The sequence below is a fragment of the Saimiri boliviensis genome, chromosome 2, assembly GCF_048565385.1.
Source record: "Saimiri boliviensis isolate mSaiBol1 chromosome 2, mSaiBol1.pri, whole genome shotgun sequence".
NCBI lineage: Eukaryota > Metazoa > Chordata > Mammalia > Primates > Cebidae > Saimiri > Saimiri boliviensis.
The window spans coordinates 81,047,420-81,068,564 of NC_133450.1; the positions used below are offsets into that span (position 1 = coordinate 81,047,420).

At 43.8% G+C, this 21,145-nt stretch overlaps 1 protein-coding gene and 3 non-coding genes across 10 annotated transcripts in view; 3 read left to right on the forward strand and 1 right to left on the reverse strand.

The window, feature by feature from the left end:
- The window catches only part of SHF (Src homology 2 domain containing F), a 108,914-nt gene that overhangs the window by 62,907 nt on the left and 24,862 nt on the right, over positions 1–21,145 (forward strand). For 5 of the 7 annotated variants that reach the window (XM_074393675.1, XM_074393677.1, XM_074393674.1 and 2 more), the window contains 2 exons: positions 1,082–1,156; positions 5,126–5,236. In XM_074393675.1, coding sequence (XP_074249776.1) covers positions 5,177–5,236 — 60 coding nt within the window. In that variant the 5' untranslated portion in view covers positions 1,082–1,156; positions 5,126–5,176. Of the gene's footprint in view, positions 1–1,081; positions 1,157–5,125; positions 5,237–13,645; positions 14,644–21,145 lie in introns of those variants that run through there. The other 2 variants (XM_074393681.1, XM_074393679.1) reach the window with 2 other exon arrangements.
- Positions 12,176–12,247, reverse strand: TRNAH-GUG (transfer RNA histidin (anticodon GUG)). The gene has a single exon. It is a non-coding gene; the product is annotated as a tRNA-His (tRNA).
- Positions 12,925–12,996, forward strand: TRNAH-GUG (transfer RNA histidin (anticodon GUG)). Its single transcript has one exon. It is a non-coding gene; the product is annotated as a tRNA-His (tRNA).
- TRNAH-GUG (transfer RNA histidin (anticodon GUG)) lies at positions 14,734–14,805 on the forward strand. The gene has a single exon. It is a non-coding gene; the product is annotated as a tRNA-His (tRNA).

The window sequence follows — 21,145 nt, forward strand, 5'->3', positions numbered from 1 at the left end:
TTCTCCTGCCTCAGCCTCCCGAGTAGCTGGGATTACAGGCACGCACCACCGTGCCCAGCTAATTTTTTGTATTTTTAGTAGAGACGGGGTTTCACCATGTTGACCAGGATGGTCTCGATCTCTCGACCTCGTGATCCACCCGCCTCGGCCTCCCAAAGTGCTGGGATTACAGGCTTGAGCCACCGCGCCCGGCCCCAAAAGTCTTAATTGAACATAAGTGTAGGTTTGGTGAGCAGAAGTCTTACTTGAGGCACCACAGTAGAGAGTATACTGTAACTTTCGTTTCTTTCTCCAGATCCCTTCTCCCTTGTTCTCCATCTTGCTCTGACCTGTGTGGACTGTGTCACGAGGCTGCCTTGCCCTCTGGCTTCTGCTTGGGTTTAGCCAATGGGAAGCACTGCCAGGAGATTGAATGTCTTTCAGCCTATTTCCCCAGCTACCCTAGGGCTTGCTCAATGGACTAGTAAATAACATGGCCATTGTAGCAGTGGTAGAAGTTATGCATGGGCTCTGCCATAGGGATTTCTCACTAAAGCTAATCTGGCTACTCCCACTGGTAATTGCTGAATCTACCAATTGCAAAGGTCAACGATGAGTTCCTGGCATGGCACCATTTCTCAGCAGCACCAGACAGTCACCTGATGGCAGGATGATTACAAAAGGAAGGAGGCAGCAATTCCTCAGTGGACTTAACACTTCCTGGATATGATTCGTCTTAATACTTTAACGTCCCATATCAAAAAGCAAAGGAAGACTATAACAGCACAGTTCAGTCAGAACCATTAATAGTTCACAAACTTAAGAGTGAAGGTGTAAGTCATGCTAAAAGGTAAAGAACCATGAATAGCTGAAGGGCTGACTGAGGGAATAGGGAATGTGAAATGGATAGGGGAAGAAGGAAATTTTCAACACCAACTACTACCTCATCACCAATTAAGATATGAGATTTTAGTAGCTAGACATATTTTTCCTTTGGTTTGTTTTATATATGTAAAACTAATATGTAGACTTTCTTCTCTGTCCTCTACTCTTTCATTTAGGGTGACTTGATGGTAGCTAACCTTATAATTTGGATTTTTAGGTTACAGGATACCAAAGGAAGATTGTGACTGAAAAAGAAAAAGAAGGACCATCATAAAGAGAAGATAAATGACTGGTAGGACTTTGGGTCTCCCCTTCCGAGGAAGATAGTGAGGGCATCTTCATCTGCATGAGAAATAGTCATAGAAATGAGGTGGAAGCATTATATTGTCATTATCATTGTTTGAAAATAAATGTGGGTAAAAGGGTATATATGAATGCTGAGCACCTGAAACAATGAGCTGCACCAGACTATCCACTAGCAATGCAGATCTCTCTTCTGTGATCCCCCAAGAGTTAGGAAGTCTGGAGCATTTCTTAGAATCATTTGCTAACCAGGCCGGGCGCTGTGGCTCAAGCCTGTAATCCCAGCACTTTGGGAGGCCGAGGCGGGTGGATCACGAGGTCGAGAGATCGAGACCATCCTGGTCAACATGGTGAAACCCCGTCTCTACTAAAGATACAAAACATTAGCTGGGCATGGTGGCACGTGCCTGTAATCCCAGCTACTCAGGAGGCTGAGGCAGGAGAATTGCCTGAACCCAGGAGGCGGAGGTTGCGGTGAGCCGAAATCGCGCCATTGCACTCCAGCCTGGGTAACAAGAGCAAAACTCCGTCTCAAAAAAAAAAAACAAAAAAAAACCACTATTTATAATAGCATAAAAACATTGAACACTTAGCGATAAATTTGGAAAAAGATGTCAAATTAAAGAAGATCCAAGTAAATACAAAGATGTGCCGTTTGCATGGATTGCCACACTTAATATTGTAACATGTCAATTCCTCCACACATTGATTTAGTCATGCAGTACTATTCCAATCAAAATCTCAGTAAATTTTCTTGTAAAAATTGGCAAGCTGATTCTAAATGTATGTGGAGATTTTTTAAAGGCCAAATAATTTTTTAAATGAATAAATTTGGAAAAATAATACCTAATTTCATTACCAATTATAAATCTATAGAAACTAAGACAATGTTGTTTTGACGTAAAAATAAGGATTTAGGGCCAGGCGCGGTGGCTCAAGCCTGTAATCCCAGCACTTTGGGAGGCCGAGGCGGGTGGATCACAAGGTCAAGAGATCAAGATCATCCTGGTCAACATGGTGAAACCCTGTCTCTACTAAAAATACAAAAAATTAGCTGGGCATGGTGGCGCATGCCTGTAATCCCAGCTACTCAGGAGGTTGAGGCAGGAGAATTGCCTGAACCCAGGAGATGGAGGTTGCGGTGAGCCGAGATCGCACTGTTGCACTCCAGCCTGGGTAACAAGAGTGAAACTCCGTCTCAAAAAAAAAAAAAAAAAAGGATTTAGATCAATGGAACAAAAAAAAGTCCAGAAATAGACTAGCACATACATAGTCAATTAGTTGTTTCTTTTTCTTTTCTTTTTTTTTTTTTTGAGATGGGGTCTCACTCTGTCACCCAGGTCAGAGTGCAGTGGTGTGATCTCCAATCACTGCAACCTCCACCTCCCTGGCTCAAGTGATCCTCCCCCATCAGCCTCCCAAGTAGCTGGGATGCAGGTACCCACCACCATGCCCAACTAATTTTTTGAATTTTTGGTACAGACAGGGTTTCATCATGTTGCCCAGCTAATCTCAAACTCCTGAGCTTGAAGATCCTTTTACCTCAGCCTCCCGAAGTGCTGAGATTACAGGCATGAGCCACCACACCCAGCCATAAATTGATATTTGACAAAGGTACAAAGACAATAAATGGGGAATGAATAATCTTTTCAATAAAGGGTTTGAACAATTGAATAGCAGTCAATTGTTTTTTTAAATTAAGAGAAAAAGCCTCTTAAAGCATATACAAAAATTAACTCAAAATGGATTATAGGCTTAAATGAAAGCTATCAAACTCAGATGTTTGTTCCCAAGGAGCCTCAGCTCTCTCCACAGGGCTGCTTGAGTGTCCTCACATCATAGCAGCTGGCTTTTAGTGACCCAATAGAGACAGTGAAAAGAAAGGTGCAATGCCTTGTATGACCTCACTTTGAAAGTGACACACTGTCACATCTGCCATATTCTATTTGTTAGAAAAGCCACTAAATCCAAATTTCTCTCTTATGGGGAGAAATTAAGCTCTACATCTTGACGAAGATACTTGGAAGAGTATAAAGAAATTTGTGGATATATTTTTAAATCACCCTCTGGCCACAAATTATTTGCAATTCTCTTTGAAGACAAAATATATTCCCCACTTTCCTAACGGCCCCAAAAGTCTCTTCTTATTTCAGTATCAGTTCAAAATCCAAAGTCACAGCATATAAATCAGATACAGGTGCAGACAATGCTTTTCAGTTGTATTTTTTTTAAAGACAGCGTCTCTCAATCTGAACACCTGTGAACTGGAGCTAAATTATCTTCCCCAATATATACACACACTCACACACACCACACAATGGTGGGATGGGCATAAGATAAATGCTATAAACATTCCTGTGCAAAAGGGGGAAAAATAGGACTGGTCCATAGTGGTTCTGAGACCCAGCTAAGCAAAGTTTGGAGATTCTTCTACTAGAATTCATTCCTACGCATCTCTATCACTCTTGGCCCCTACCTTGGAGCTCTTGGTTCTGCAAAGTCATCCTTTTTCCGTGAGAGATAACTCATGTTTTTCAGCTATAGAGTTTTCTCAGTATGAACTTTGGGAATTCAAAGGCCTCTACATTCATGTACTGTCTTTGACCCTTTCATTCCAAGCTGTTTCTGTCAATATGATTCTAAAATGCTGTCGGCCTTCTGTGAATCTTACTGTGGTTTATTCCATAAATCAGATCAAAAGAGCAAGATCTAATATCAAGGATATAATGTTTTCTAGAGTCAGGGTAGTCAAAACAGCATGAAAAGAGGCGTACTCATGTTATACTGATATCACTGTTAGTATTGAGAATCTGACGTGATGGTACAATTTGCAAATTTCAAAGGTAATTTTAGGTTAAAAGGGAGAGATACATATAAAAATTGCAACAATCTGACTTGAATTTTTTTTATTTCCAAACTTTCTTCTAAATTCAGTCAGGCCGGGTGTGATGTCTCATGCCTGTAATCCCAGCACTTTGGGAGGCTGAGGTAGGCAGATCACTTGAGGTCAGAAATTCAAGACCAGCCTGGCCAACATGGTGAAACTCTGTCTCTACTAAAAATACAAAAATTAGCCAGGGAAGGAAGTACACACCTGTAATCCCAGCTACTTGAGAAGCTGAGGCAGGAGAATTGCTTGAACCCAGGGGGCAGAGGTTGCAGTGAGCTGAGATTGTGCCATTGTACTCCAGCCTGGGCAACAGAGTGAAACTCCATCTCCGAAAAAAATAAATAAATAAATTGAATAAAATAAAAATAAATAAATTTCAAAACATCAAACTATTTCTGTGTCATGACTATTCTGGTTCATTGGCCTCATCCTGAGTCTAGATAAATTATTTTTAAACATATAATCAAAGCTGTGAAGAACTTCTTTTTCCTTTAATTCTCTTTGGACAAATGCTCTAAGAAAACTCTTATAATTCACAAGTTCATATGTTCACAAATTCTCTGATACTCCTCCCTTCAAGAAGAAAGAGAACCATTGGTCCACATTGGAGACTTTCTCTTCCCAGCTGCACACTGATACCACAAATACATTTCTCCTTTCTACTATCTAGCCTTCCTGGTGATCTTCTAGATGATACTCTCAAGCTTCATAACTTTTTTTTTTGTAATCCAATGTGTTCATCTCCTCTACCTCCACGCTAAAGAGGAAACATCTATGGGTGTGATTTGAGGGAAGAGTCCCTCCTTCATCCCCAAAATGAGTATTAGTCCCCAGCTCCAACATAAACTACTAGTCCAGGGAGCAGAAATCCCTTTTGTCTCTGCTTTGAATGAAGACTTTTATCAGGATATAATTATCCATTTACACCTAACCTTTCTAAAACAGGGATACCTATGTCTCTCTTCTGCTTAAAAATGGGAACTTAAATGCCCCTCTCCCCTCAATGCCTGATACAAAGCCTATGGAAAGCCTTAAGGAAATTTGTGAATTTGTGATATTTTATTATAGGTGCATTATTTTGGAGAACAAGGCTGTGGCTATCAATGGATCCCCAAAGTAATGTTACCACAAAATGGGAAGAAACACCAGTCTCCAGGAAAAAGGCCTGACTCAGTAAGGGTAAGAGATTCATCACAATTTGGCTCCACTGTCTCCTCCATATCTCTGTTGTTTGTTTTAAGGGATTACAGGCATGTGCCACTGCGCTCAGCTAATTTCTATATTTTTTGTAGATATGGGGTTTTGCCATGTTAGCCAGGCTGGTCTCGAACTCTTGGAGTCAAGTGATCTGCCCTCCCTGGCCTCCCTCTCCTCTATATCTAATATTGTAGCTACAACTTGTCTTCTTTTCTTATGCTATCTGTACATTCATACTTCCTTGCTTTTGCTTCTGCCTTTCTCTGCCTAGAATACGCTTCCCTTTTTCTTTTTTTTTGAGAGACAGAGTCTCGTTCTCTTTCACAGAGAGAGAGCAAGAGTGATCTCAGCTCACTGCAACCTCTGCCTCCCAGCCTCAAGTGATTCTCCTGCGTCAGCCTCCTAAGTAGCTGTAGAACATCTTTCCCTTTTATGATTTCCAGGAAAGGTACTATGTATGCTTTGGAACCCAGATCAAATGTTGTATCCTGGTAGAATCAATGATCTAAGCTCCAATACACTTTGTATATATGTCCAGCATAGTTGTAATTAGTTCTTCACTCATCTGGTTAATGTTGAACTAAAATGATCTCAGAGTAAGAATGGGTCTTATTTAATTCGTATCTCCAAGGCCTAGCACAGATCATAGTAGGCACTACTGGTTGTTGGGCTGGTGGATAGGTGTCACTATGGACCATCGCCCAGTAGAACAGAAACACATCTCCCTCTGAGCATGCCTCCTTAGACCCCCTACTCACCCAGGACCATTTCTGCTCAGACTGATGCCTTGCTCGTTGGGCTCTGTAGTGAGTTTTGTATTTGCAGATTTCACTGACCAGTAACTCAAAATGAATTTTGGAGACCAACATTGCCAATTTAAAATGTTTCCAGCCGGGCGCGGTGGCTCAAGCCTGTAATCCCAGCACTTTGGGAGGCCGAGGCGGGTGGATCACAAGGTCGAGAGATCGAGACCAACCTGGTCAACATGGTGAAACCCCGTCTCTACTAAAAATACAAAAAATTAGCTGGGCATGGTGGCGCGTGCCTGTAATCCCAGCTACTCAGGAGGCTGAGGCAGGAGAATTGCCTGAACCCAGGAGGCGGAGGTTGCGGTGAGCCGAGATCGCGCCATTGCACTCCAGCCTGGGTAACAGGAGCGAAACTCCGTCTCAAAAAAAAAAAATAAAAAATAAATAAATAAATAAAATGTTTCCAAGAAAATATTTTTTTAAAACCTATCACGGGCTGAGTACAATGGCTCATGCCTGTAATCCCAACACTTTGGGAAGCTGAGCCAGGCAGATTGCCTGAGGTCAGGAGTTTGAGACCAGCTTGGCCAACATAGCAAAACCCCATCCCTACTTAAAATACAAAAATGAGTTGGGCGTGGTGGCACATGCATGTAATCCCAGCTACTCAGGAAACTAGGGCAGGAGAATTGCTTGAACCCTGGAGGCAGAGGTTGCAGTGGGCCGACAGCAAGACTCCATCTAAAACAAACAAAAATACAAAAAAAAAAAAAAAGCAAAACACACACACACACACACACACACGCGCGCGCACACACACAGAACCTCTTACCTACTTTCTCCATAGTTTCATAAAAGGCACTTTAATACCTCAAAAATAAGAAGGGCATTGTCTCAGCCGAGAGGACAGTCCTTTGGATTAAATGCATTTAGCATTTTAAAAAGTTTACCATATTGACCTTAGTTTTTCATTCAATGGTGAAAAGTTTGTTCTAGTTTTTCAGTTCTAAGATGTTTGGAAAGTACCGATTTAGACCTTTGCTTCTGAGAGGCAGCTCCTGCATTCTTCCTGACTCAGGTTCAGGTCTCATGACAGGAATAAAGTCCTGCACGATCTCTCTTTACAGTTTCGTTTTGTGGATATGGAGAGAAGCACCTAGAAACGAGAACAACTACTGTAATGCATATTGAACAGTCTGTGTCAGTCACTTGACTTTGGATGAGGGGCAAATCTCAGTTGACAAACTCAGCTCAAAAATAAGTATCGTATACAGCTTTGCAGTTCCCCGTGACATAAGAACTAAAAGACGCTAGTTTATGGAGAGAGTGAGTGAATGAATGAGTGAGGGGATGGATGGATGGATAGATAAGTTCATGGATGAAATTTGAGTCCTGAATATCTAGAGAATCGCTGTGGAACAGGCTCAGTTAAGTCAGAAGTGGTATGTTCCAAATTAAATGAGTCTTTTCCAGCCTCAGCTTTTCATAACCACTTCCTGGGGATGCAGCGCCTTCTGGTGGAAATCCAGATGTGCTGCCTCCTCCCTAGACGGTCCTAACCAACGGGCCCTTTGATGACTCCATCCCAGATGGCCATCTCCTCACTGTGAACACCTCAATGACATTGATGAGGCTCAGTAAATTCCAGCAAGTCCCTTCTAGTAGTAACCCAAGTACCCACAAGATGAACAATGAAGGGTTCCATTAGAACTTTAGGTTAGAGCAGCACTTCTCAAACTTTTCTGGGCAGATGAATTACCTGGAGAGGATCTTGTTAAAATGAAGATTTTCACTGGGCTATTCTGAGTTGTGGATCAAGATTCTGAATTTTCAATTCCGGTCCAGTGGCAGCCAACTGCTACTGCATCTGCTCAACATTGCACCCCTGTGGGGGCTGGCAGCTGCCAGATACATGAAGTATAACTGGGAAGTATAACTGGGAAGCCCCGGGGGTCTGGGGGCGGGGGTGATGGTTTAAGCAGACAGTCTGAAACTTATAAATTACTGTTGTCCCCTTCAGGGTTTGCTCTTTGAAGTCTACACACTTATACAAAAAAAAATTGTTTTTCTTTTGCTGGAATGTTACTTATAAAACATTTTTGGCATTGTCATTAAAATTTTTGTACCTTAAAATACTCAGTGGTGACATTTTTCTTTTTGAAGGTGGCTTTAAAAGCAGTCAAGAGTTATTTCAAAATAGAATGTGATTATAAATATTGAGGCAGATGTATTCATATGGCTTATAAATTAGCCCTGAAGATAATCTCCAAATAAGAATTCCAAAGATATTTTGGGCAGCTGTTTGGAAAAAGTGGAATGCCTACGTTGAAACACAACACTCATTTGGATGTTTATGTTCCAGAGTGTTCATTTTTAAGTTGATTTCATTATCAACTACTTACTATATTATTTAAGTAAAACTTCAGTAGGGCTCTTAGTAAGTGCCAGGCACTGTTGCTTTACAAATATTAATTCATTTCATCTTCATAACAATCCTGCTTTCTCCCTGCTCCATTTCACAAATGAGAAAACTGAGGCATGGAGACACGTTGTTCCCCCAGAGTCACCCAGTTAGTAAGTGGATGAGTTGGGATTTCAACCCTAGGCAGCCTTCTTCTGGGTGCCAGAGGCTTCATTACTAAGCTATGCTAGCTCCCCCAGTTTTGTTTTTTTTTTTTTTTTAAACAGAGATAATATCTCACTATACTGCCTAGGCTGGTCTTAAACTCCTGGGCTCAAGCAGTCCTCCACATTAGCCTTCTAAAGAGCTAGGATTATAGGCATGAGCCACCATCCCCTGCTTATGCTACCCCTTAATTAGAGTTAGGACTAGTCTAGCACTGTCAACTACTGTACTTCAGGGTCTATCAGATGGAAGGGAAAGAAAAGTCAAAGTGACTTAGAGGTTGCAAACCTGCAGAAATCAACAAATCCTACCAAGACGGGAACAACTGGAGCTGGAATGTGTGAACAGGAAGCTTTTATACTGCCTACCTCTTTCGTAGCAATGAGACCTAGAGAAGAGTTCCAACCTCAAGCTGGAAGTGATGACAGGAAAGATTGCAATCCCACAATCAGACATCATAAAACAATTTTAAAAGCAAGAGACCAATGGGAAGAGGGTGCTGACTGATTGCTCAGAGAGGGTGTCCCAGTACAGCAGGATCTTGACGAGGTCATTCCAGGCCAGGGTCTCCAGCTCTTGGCTTTGCCAGCCCAGACACTCCATTTTGTCAGTGCACCTAGAGATAAGCAGGCAGAAGGGAAATGAATTATGCTAACCAGGCTCTTAAGAGTCTAAACCGAAACACCCACAGTTAGGAGAACAGTGCCAATAAGCTTGTTCCAAGCAATGCTTTTTCCTGCAGGGAAGTCTAATGGGCAAATCATTATCAAAGTCTGTTTTGTAAGGAGAATTGACTGAGTGACTTCAGAAGAAGATGTTATGAAATGTTGAGAGCTGGATGCGCCCATCTCCTGGGCTACCGTGTAGCTACCAAAAAGGCTATCAGTCAGAAGTGCAAGAGAGCACCGTCCCCTCTTGTCACTCTTCCTACAACTAGGTCACAATACAACACTTTCGGTTCAGCTTTCTTTAGCATTCCTGGCCTCAGACATGGATGACTAGTGGGTTATCTCAGATCAGGCATCTCCAGACTTTTTATACAGGGGGCCAGTTCACTGTCCCTCAGACCATTGGAGGGCCGCCACATACTGTGCTCCTCTCACTGACCACCAATGAAAAAGGTGCCCCTTCCTGAAGTGCGGCGGGGGGCCAGATAAATGGCCTTAGGGGGCCGCATGCGGCCTGTGGGCCGTAGTTTGGGGACGCCTGTCTCAGATGGTGAATGTCTATGATTTTTGTTTTGTTTGTTGACTTTTGTTTTTTTTTTTTTTGAGACGGAGTTTCGCTCTTGTTACCCAGGCTGGAGTGCAATGGCACAATCTCGGCTCACCGCAGCCTTAGCCTCCTGGGTTCAGGCAATTCTCCTGCCTCAGCCTCCTGAGTAGCTGGGATTACAGGCACGCGCCACCATGCCCAGCTAATTTTTTTTTGTATTTTTAGTAGAGACGGGGTTTCACCATGTTGACCAGGATGGTCTCGATCTCTCGACCTCGTGATCCACCCGCCTCGGCCTCCCAAAGTGCTGGGATTACAGGCGTGAGCCACCGCGCCCAGCCTTTTTTTTTTTTTTTTTTTTTTTTTTTTTACCAGAGTCTTGTTCTTTGCCAAGGTTGGAGTGCAGTGGCATGATCATGGCTCACTGCAATCTCCATCTCCCAGGTTCAAGTCATCCTCCCACCTCAACCTCCTGAGTAGCTTGGACTACAGGTATACACCAACACACCCAGCTAATTTTTGTATTTTTTGTAGAGTATCACCATGTTGCCCAGGCTGTTCTCAAACTCCTGAGCTCAAGCAATCCTCCCACCTTGGCCTCCCAAAGTGTTGGGATTACAGGCATAAACCACAGTGTCTGGCCTCTTGGTTGGCAGTTTTTCCTTGTGATATTCTTAGAGAGTGGCTACTCCAGACTTTCTCTGCAGGGTGTGGGAGCAGCTCATTGCCTACCAAAGCAGCTACAGCAGGGCAGTGGGGGCAGGGCTTCAGGGGAAAAGCCAGAACCTTTTCTGGCATCCCACCCTGACACCTTATTCCAGCCCACAGAATAAAAACCATCAAAGCAGTTATTCGGTCAGGGGTGGGAGAAATATAAGTCACCATATTCCTGTTGGCCAGTTATTTTATTGTTGTTGGTGATGCTGATTTTCTAGACATATAACTCTTGAATCAGTCATTCAAAGCTTGGCAAGTTTGCAGGCTCATCTTTCCTCATTCTGTTTTGTGCAGAACACTCTCATGGTCTGAGCTGTCCTGTTGTGTGGCTTTAAACTCACCAAATGTAGGGAACTGGGAGACTGGAGACTGGGGAGATTACAGCCCTCCAGCAGTGCCTTGGCATTTCTCATTTATTTATTTATTCGAGACAGGGTCTTGCTCTGTCGCCCAGCTCTGTCGCCCAGGCTGGAATGCAGTGGTGTGATCTCAGCTCACTGCAACCTCTACCTCCCAGGTTCAACCAATCCTCCCACCTCAGCCTCCCAGGTAGCTGGGACTACAGGCATGTGCCACCACGCCCTAATTTTTGTATTTTGGATAGAGACAGGTTCCTCCATGTTGCCCAGGCTAGTCTTGAACTCCTGAGCTCAAGGGATCCACCCGTCTCGGCCTCCCAAAGTGCTGAGATTACAGGCATGAGGCCAGTGTCTTGCTTTTAAGGCTGTTCAGTCATCTTTACTGATTGACTGTGAGTAGAGGGGGCACAACCCCATTGCATGTCTGTCTCTCCCAGGAATGTTCTTGGACTTGCCTTGCCACCCTCAGGACACCTGAGAGGAGCTGAAGAGGCTCATTCCTCAGTCCCTTCTCATTCCTTCCTTGACAGTGACATAGCCACCACCAGCTGCCTGAAAACCAAATCCAAAACTCACTTCCATGCCTATTGCCAAATGACAGACCTGAATTTGTTGAGTTTGGGTTTTTTAGGTGCACATAAAACAAGCCAATGAACTGTGCTTAAAGTTGAGATAGATTAGGGAAAAACCCTCCAGGAGAAAACCCCCTCTCACCTAGGAAGACTGTGGAGATGAGGGTCACAAACCTCTCATTAGCACCCCGCATAGTGGCTACAGGAACCAGCACCTCTAGGGCTGTCATATTTTTCACTTGTCATGAGATCTGCGGCAAGAATGGTTTGGCATATGATCTAATCTGCATTCTTCTAACCCTTAATCAATGTTTGCACATTGTTCCTGTCACCCCTATGTCCCCAAAGTATTGATGTTTTCGCTAGTATGAGACTTTTTAGAGGACCCAATATATAATTTGATCATTTACAAGGGTAAAATAAAGAGCACTACACAGAAACTACACAAAAATAATCATATATTGGGGAAGGTGGAAGATGGCTGATTCACTAGCAGATGAAAAATTAGAAACAGAAAGGAAAGGCACAGAGTGGCCACAGAACTTTTCGTGCATACCTACTTGTCCATTATAATTTCAGCCTTGGCCTTGTAACAAGTAGCAGTTTTTAGAGTTAACCTCTCTAACTAGAATGTGGCTTCTTCAGTCTAAAAAGTCGCCCTTGCCGTGCCATTGTTTCCACAATGCCGTGACTCGGATTCGAACCGAGGTTGCTGCGGCCACAACGCAGAGTACTAACCACTATACGATCACGGCGAGCTACCGGGACGCCACAACGGGTAGGTGACCCAGTGCTGCCCTTCTTGTCTAGATGGCGGCCGTTCCAGTTTTCTTAAGCTTCCATTATCTGCCAGGTTCTCCCGTAACCCATGTTCACTCGCAAGAGCAGCCGGGATCACTATGGACTCCCCAGCCAGATGTCTCCGCTTAGCTGTACGCACGGATCGCAAAAGAGGGAGACATGAAAGTGCTTTGCAACCAAAGGATTCCTATGAGGCCGGTCCTGCAATGGTGTGAAGCCCCTGGGGACGCCCGAATGGTGGCCCGAAGTCTCTGTGATGCACACCATGCCCTGGCTATCATCCTATCTGAACGACTTTGGCTGAGACTGGAGCTGTCTCCTAAAGTTTGTATTTTTTCTTAAATTTTACAAGAAGGAAAATCAGTTCTGACCCACCGCCAGACAACTTTCTTGAGGCCCGGGTGAAGGGGAACCCCGAGCGCAGCCTCCACGGTGGAGAAATCGGACCGTCTGGTCCGCAGGCAAGGATGCACTAAAATCGAGAAAGCAGAGACTAGCGCGCTTGCGTGCCCTCAGATGGCTGCGAGGGGGAGAAAGGCGGGAACAAAAATCTGTGACGTTGCAAGGGGGCGGGGCTTTCAACAGAGAAGTGTTTAGGCGACGAGCGGAGGCCTCGTGTCCCTAGTAGCTCGCCGTGATCGTATAGTGGTTAGTACTCTGCGTTGTGGCCGCAGCAACCTCGGTTCGAATCCGAGTCACGGCATTGTAAGGACAATGACACGGCAAGGGGACTGCGTTTTATTGTACCAATCCATTATTTTACCCTGAGTTCACAACATTGTGGAAAATGGACCCCGATCTCCTTGTGACAGTTGAGAACGACGTTTACGCTGACTCTGGCTGGCTAAATTGGAGTTTGAAAATAAATTGGCTTCCGGGCTCTCTGAACCTGGGCGCATTTTTTGAGACAAGCCGCAGAGCACTCGCCAGGCTAAAAAGTGTTGTAATATACATATGTAATATACAAATTTCCACGGAAACACTGAAAGCGGATTCCTAATTATAGGAAAAGAAGGCCTTGCAAAGGAAGTGAGCATGAAGGTAGCTGTTAAAGGCACAGTGAAAATTTGTCAGGCAACCAGAATGATTTCGTGTGCAGAGGCTTGAAGGAAGTCTTGAAGAGGAAAAAAAAAAATCATTTATTTATTTATTCATTTATTTTTGAAACGGAGCCTCGCTCTGTCACACAGTCTGGAGTGCAATGGCGAGATCTCGACTCACTGCAACGTCCGCCTCCAGGGTTCAAGCGATTCTCCTGCCTCAGCCTCCGGAATAGCTGGGATTATAGGCATGCGCCACCACGCCCGGCTACTTTTTTTTTTTTTTTTTTTTTTTTTTGGTATTTTTAGTAGAGATGGGGTTTCACCGAAAAGGAAATATCTTAATTCCTCTTTATAAGTGTTCTGTCTTCTTTGTAAGTCACCACCTCAACAACGCTCAAAGGCTCTGACAGGTAGTAGGCGCTTCTCCAGGAAGTGTTGAGTGAATGAGTGCAATTAAGGAATGGGGAACTACACTGAAGGAGCGCCAAGAGAAGAGCTGGAAAAGGCAGACGAATTTCTGGCGTCTGGGGGTGAGGGTGAGGAGGGCAGAAGTGAAAATATTCAATTTGTGTTTAGCAAGAGCCCTCCGGCGGCTCTGCACAGGAAGGATTGATGGGAGCTGGTGACACTGGAGAGACAAGTGGTCTCTCTGGAATTCATTTGTTAAATACCAATGACACGTTCTGACTTTAGCAAATAGCCACTGCCTGCTGTGTACTCGGCCCGGTTCTAGGCGCTTTGGGGGCGAGAGCGCTGATGGACGAGAATTAAAATCGGACTTAGTCCCCGCTACCGCCCGGGGACACGGCGTAGGTGGGCACCTGGCACGGCGGAAGCATTGCGGAAGGAGGAGTCAGGGCTGTCAGGGGCGTATGAGAAACTGGAAGGAAGTGGGTGTTGGGAAGATGGGGAGATGCGTTTGTTGATTTTTTTCTACGTGGAACCGGGTTCTAGGGCGACCACAATCTCTGCAGTGGCGGCGTTGGGTCACCGCTGGAAGATGCAGCAGGAGGAAGGACCAGTGAGGAGCGCCCCCTGCAGGGCTGGAACCCTTGAGTGTTCGCGGCAAGGGTCTCCCGGGTATAGGAAATGGGAATCCCTCAAGGGCAGTCTGAGTTCCGGCCAGCCTCATTCCTGGATGATCACGCAGTCTCCGCTAAACTCCCGCTGCGCTCACAGGGAGCCGATCTCATCATCACCACCGCCCGTGGCTAATAGGCCAAAACAAGAGACTACAAGCAACTGGCGGAGTACAACGCGCCTGCGCGTTCTCGTACTCAGCTACAGGCTGGAACCCCGCCCCATAGGTAGGCCATTTAATGACGCGCAAGCTGGGAAGGCCTATGACTGTTGAAGAGGTTAATCAGAAGCTCAATACTACGGGTCCCCGGTAGCTCGCCGTGATCGTATAGTGGTTAGTACTCTGCGTTGTGGCCGCAGCAACCTCGGTTCGAATCCGAGTCACGGCATTGTGGGAACAATGGCACGGCAAGGGGCTCGCTTTTTTTTTCTTGTTCATAACATTTTATATAAACCGTAATTCACTTTCTTGAATCGAACCGCTGCTTCTCTCTCCTTTGAAAATTAAGTGACTCTAAAGATGGCCACCTCCAGTAATTCTCATGTAATGCTCCAATACAGCTTCGGACCAAGCAGTTATAATCCCTTACTTAACCAAATACCGTGTCTGAACATTCCACACCAGTAAAACAACGCCTTTATGACCTGATTTTTTTCTCTTTTCATGTACATTTTTTATTAATTTATTTTTATTTTTATATTTGTTTATTTACTTTTGAGACGGCGTCTCGATCTGTCGCCCAGGCTGGAGTGCAGTGGCGCGATCTCAGCTCACTGCAGCCTCCGCCTCCCGGGTTCAAGCTATGATCCTGCCTCAACCTCCCGAATAGCTGGGACTACAGGCGTACACCACCATGCCCAGATAATTTTTGTTTTTTTAATTTAAAAATTTTTGTTTTTGAGCTGGAGTCTCTGAGTCATTTATTTTTAAATAGGGAACACATGCACAAAAGTCTAGTAAAAAGTACAGCTCTTTTTTTTCACCCTATCCACCAATTATATATGCATGTATGTACATGAATATATTCCTTCTTGCTTTCTGCATAAAACACAAATGTGCTCTTGCTGTTCGCTCTCTTTTTTCTTTCCTGAGGTGATGGAATGTGAACAAAACATGAGGTGATAGATTTGTATTGGTGGGCAATCTCCCTTTACTGAGAAGAGTTCACATACCCCTAGGAATGTGAAATCTCTTACTTATTTCTGATCCTGTTCCTCTTTTTCTCAGGCCCTGACTCTAGGCTGGTGAGATGGGGAAACCGTTTGTGTTGGTAAGATAGGGGAAAGGGACTCTTTGCTATACCCATACAAACCTTTGGATAGGAACCTGGGCCCTGTTAGGAAGCAGCTCTATTTCGATTTCAGGTGGGAAGGGCAGGGAAGCATCTTGAATTTGGAGTAAGGTAGAGGGACTTAACTTGGCAGGCCATTTGGAGACCATCCACTCCCATGTCCCCCTTCTCTTACTATCAGGATTCAACTTTAAGTCACGGACCACTACAGTAAGAAAATTCAAGATTCAAGCTCATTGAAGGCAGACTGGATCTTTTTTTTTTTTTTTTTTTTTTTTTGAGACGGAGTTTTGCTCTTGTTACCCAGGCTGGAGTGCAATGGCGCGATCTTGGCTCACCGCAACCTCCGCCTCCTGGGTTCAGGCAATTCTCCTGCCTCAGCCTCCTGAGTAGCTGGGATTACAGGCATGTGCCACCATGCCCAGCTAATTTTTTGTATTTTTAGTAGAGACGGGGTTTCACCATGTTGACCAGAATGGTCTCGATCTCTCGACCTCATGATCCACCCGCCTCGGCCTCCCAAAGTGCTGGGATTATAAGCTTGAGCCACCGCGCCCGGCCCAGACTGGATCTTAACATATGGTTGCGTTCCAAGCACACAGCCTCTCCATAAATATTTGAACAGAGGTTTCTTATGGAGTCCATAAATGAGTGTAATGGCCAGGTTTTTTGTTTTTTGTTTTTTGTTTTTTTGTTTTTTTTGGAGACAAGGTCTTGCTCTGTCACCCAGGCTGGTGTGCAGTGAAGCAATATTGGCTTACTGCAGCCTCCAACTGGCCTTAAGCAATTCTCCTACCTTGACCTCCCAAAGTGCTAGGATTATGGGTTAGAGCTTCTGAATCTTAAACTGTGTCCTTTCAACACAGAATCATGTTATTTTCATATCAAATAGAAAAAATCTGTATTTCTACTACAAAGTGTGTGCTCCTATTTTTCTAGCAATTTATAGCCCTTTCAGGTCTTTTTGTTTCTTCCCATTTTCCTATCCTTAATAGGGACATGACCCGGAGAAATGGTGCATTTTCCCCTTAACTCTATAGTAAGGAGGGAAGAAAAAAAGAAAGTTGGTAGAAGCAACTGACTTGGAACTTCAGTGAAATCCTAGGAAGGACTTAGGATGGTCTTTGGAGATGTGGCCTCATCTGAAACCACTCAGGCTACTTACTTTCCACCAGTTGTACCAGATGGGAATATAAACCTAATGCACCAGATCTTCTGGTATGTCAGAGGAAGACAGCAATCTGGAGTTTTGTGTGAGATGTTATAAATTTTTAAAGACTGGCAACTAATTCAATTATTTTTTAAAACACTGAGTTGACCAAAACTATATAAACCAAACAAAACTTGGCCCAAATGGAGCTCTGTCTTAACATCCAGGATCCCAGTTCATATATAAGAGTACTAGGATGTGGTTGTCCTCTCAAGGTTATGGGCAGAGATGGCTCTAAGACAAGGCTGAAGACAAAAGGCAAGAACCAGACTTAGATGGCAAAACTTAGGAAGGATAGAACTGGACACCCAAAGCCAGGCAAACGGGAGCGAAGATGCTGCACTCAGTGCCCGGTGAGAAAAGTGAGGGCTAAGGACTTAGCCTTGGAACATGCACAACTTTAGGAGGTTAAGAGGGAAAACAAGAAAGTAGCCTGAGGCTACTCTGGGCACACTGCCTATGGGGTAGCCCTGCTCTTAAAAGGGGCAGTATCTCTGCTGCGATATTAAATTTAATTATTTATTTATTTATTTATTTATTTATTTTTGAGACGGAGTTTCACTCTTGTTACCCAGGCTGGAGTGCAATGGCGCAATCTCGGCTCACCGCAACCTCCGCCTCCTGGTTCAGGCAATTCTCCTGCCTCAGCCTCCTGAGTAGCTGGGATTACAGGCACGCGCCACCATGCCCAGCTAATGTTTTCTATTTTTAGTAGAGACGGGGTTTCACCATGTTGACCAGGATGGTCTCGATCTCTTGACCTTGTGATCCACCCACCTCGGCCTCCCAAAGTGCTGGGATTACAGGCTTGAGCCACCGCGCCTGGCTAAATTTATTTATTTATTTATTTTATTTTATTTATTTTTTTTTTTTGAGACGGAGTTTTGCTTTTGTTACCCAGGCTGGAGCGCAATGGCGCAATCTCGGCTCACCGCAAACTCCGCCTCCTGGGTTCAGGCAATTCTCCTGCCTCAACCTCCTGAGTAGCTGGGATTACAGGCATGCGCCACCACGCCCAGCTAGTTTTTTGTATTTTTAGTAGAGACGGGGTTTCACCATGTTGACCAGGATGATTTATTTTTAAAAGAGATTTGGCCAGGCGCGATGGCTCACGCCTACAATCACAGAACTTAGGGAGGCCAAGGCAGGCAGATCACGAGGTCAGGAGTTCAAGACCAGCCTGGCCAATATGATGAAACCCTGTTTCTACTAAAAATACAAAAATTAGCCAGTCATGGTGGCATGTGCCTGTAGTCCCAGCTACTTGGGAGGCTAAGGCAGAAGAATCACTTGAATCTGGGAGGTGGAAGTTGCAGTAAGCCAAGATTGTGCCATTGCACTCCAGCCTGGGTGACAGAGGGAGACTCCATCTCAAATAAATAAATAAAACAATAGATTTTAAATAAAAGAATGTGGCTTGAGAGGAGAAAACCAGGAAAGTGTCATTTTAAGGAAAGTTTGGAAGAAGAAGTTTTCAAGGACAGGACTCAGCAGACTCAGGTGCTGCAAAGAAGTCAAGGAGAAAAAAAATGAGAAAATAATTAGATTTGACACTTAGAAGTCATGGTTGACTTTTAAAACTATCCATGACAGCAACTGGGCAGTGTATAGCAAGTCACAAAAGTTTATACTTTGCCCCAATATTTCTCAGTCATCTCTCTGAGGCTCATCATTGAATATTATATGCACTTGAGACAAACACGTATCTGCTTATTTTCTCTGCCTTATTGTTTCACTAAACCAGACTAAGGCATAAATGACTATTCCTCTCCTCTCCTCTCACATGAATATTGTGTATCAAGTGAAAGGCTAATCAGAGACTTGAAAGAATGTGACCACTTATGTCTCATCTACCTACGAACTGGAAGCCCCCTCCCTGGCCTCTAGTTGTCCCACCTTTCCTGAGAAGACCAAAGTACATTTTACACATACTGATTGGGCCGTGACCACCTTGGACACATGTCCTCAGGACCTCCTGAGGCTGAGTCATGGGTGTAGACTTAACCTTGGCAAAATAAACTTTCTAAATTAGTTGAGACCTGTTTCAGATATTTTGGGTTCATAGAATTATAGAATTAAAGAGTCACTATTTTGCAAACCCCAGTGTAATAGCAAATGTAAGTATAGATCATTAATGGGGAGGGGGGATAAAATCATGGGGTAAAATGTTGCTGGAAGAAAATAGCTAAAAGGTCTCAGAATATCATTCCACAGCCTTCTTTCAATTATAAAGTGGAGAGATCTGGTGGACTCTAGCTTATCCAAGTGATCAAGTCTAACATCACCAATAAAGGGACAAATGTGCATTATGGGCTTTCTGGTGTGACACACTAGAAAGTCCACAACATCTCTGATCTAGTGCTCCTTTCAGAAATGTGTAACCTGAATCTAATCATGAAGAAACTATGGAAAAATTCAGAATGTGGTACATCCTACATGATAATTGGCCTGGACATTTCAAGAGGATAAATGTGATGAAAAACAAACTAGTAACGAATGAGCAGGGGACTGTCCAAAATTAAAATAGACTAAAGGAACTTAACAAACAAATGAAATGGGGAACTTTAATTCAATCTGGAATCAGAAAAAAAAAAAAAAAAAAAAAAAAAAAAAAAAAAAAAACAACTATAGGGAGTTTCTCTGAGTCTACTTGGCTCAGGAGGCTGCCTGGAAGAAAATTTAATTTTTTTTTTTTTTTTTTGAGACGGAGGAGTTTCGCTCTTGTTACCCAGGCTGGAGTGCAATGGCGTGATGTCGGCTCACCGCAACCTCCGCCTCCTGGGCTCAGGCAATTCTCCTGCCTCAGCCTCCTGAGTAGCTGGGATTACAGGCACGCGCCACCATGCCCAGCTAATTTTTTGTATTTTGAGTAGAGACGGGGTTTCACCATGTTGACCAGGATGGTCTCGATGTCTCGACCTCGTGATCCACCCTCCTCGGCCTCCCAAAGTGCTGGGATTACAGGCTTGAGCCACCGCGCCCGGCGTTAACTTTTTTAAAACAAAAGAAAAAAAGAAAAAAAAACTATAAAAGACATTTTCAGGAAAAATCGAAAAATTTAATGAGGACTGTATAATAGACAATATTATTAAATAAATATTAAGTTACCTAAATGTGATAATGATCTTGTAGCCTGCTAGAAGAATTCCTTATTCTTAGGCAACACCTCCTGAAGTATTTAAAACAGAAGTGTCGTGATATTTGCAACTTGTACCAAATGGGCAAGAAAAGGAAAGAAAAAGAGAGGGATAGAGCAAATACAGCAAAATATAAAAAGTGGTAAATCCAACTGAAGGGTAAACAGGTTTCCACTACCCTTACTTTTTTTTTTTTTTTTTTAATATAGAGACAGGGTTTCCACCATGTTGCCCAGTCTGGTCTTGAACTTCTGAGCTCAAGTGATCCGCCCGCCTCAGCCACCCAAAGTGCTGGGATTACGGACTCCAGTCACTGTGCCCAGCCTCCACTATACTTTCTTTGGCTTTTTCTGTAGGTTTGATAGTTTTCCCCAAAAAATTTGGAAGAAAATAAAGCCTACATGACAAAAATGGGGAAATTATAATATAATGTCAAGTTTATAAATATATATAATTATGTGTATAACACAATTATAGCTATATAAAACTAAGAATAAGAAACAGAAATTGTCTTCATCCATTTCAACATTTCTTAAACTGATGTCAAGTGACAGGATCTGCACTTGGTGATGGGAGCACCCATGCTTCCTTACAGAATCCCCATGCTATGGCAAACTGCTTAACATGCAAGAATTTGACTCTAAGCTGGGCGTAGTGGCTCTCACTTGTAATCCCAGCACTTTGGGAGGTCCAAACGGGAGGATCAATTGAAGCCAGGAGTTTGAGACCAGCCAAAGCAGTATAGCAAGAACTTCATGTCCACAAGATAGAATACAATAAATTAGTCAGGTGTGGTGGTGTGCACCTGTAGTTCCAGTGCTTGGAAAGCTAAGGTGAGAGGATTACTTGAGGCCAGGAGTTCAAGACCAGTCTGAGCAACGCACTGAGGCCCCATCTTTAATAAAAAATAAAAAATTAGTTGGGCGAGGTGGCTCACACTTGGGAGGCTGAGATGGGAGAATTGCTTGAGCCAAGAAGTTCAAGATTGCAGTGAGCTATGATTGTGCCACTGCACTCCAGCCTGGGCAAGAGAGTGAGACCCCATCTCCAAAAGAAAGAAAAAGTAAACAGAATTTGGATCTAGAAAATG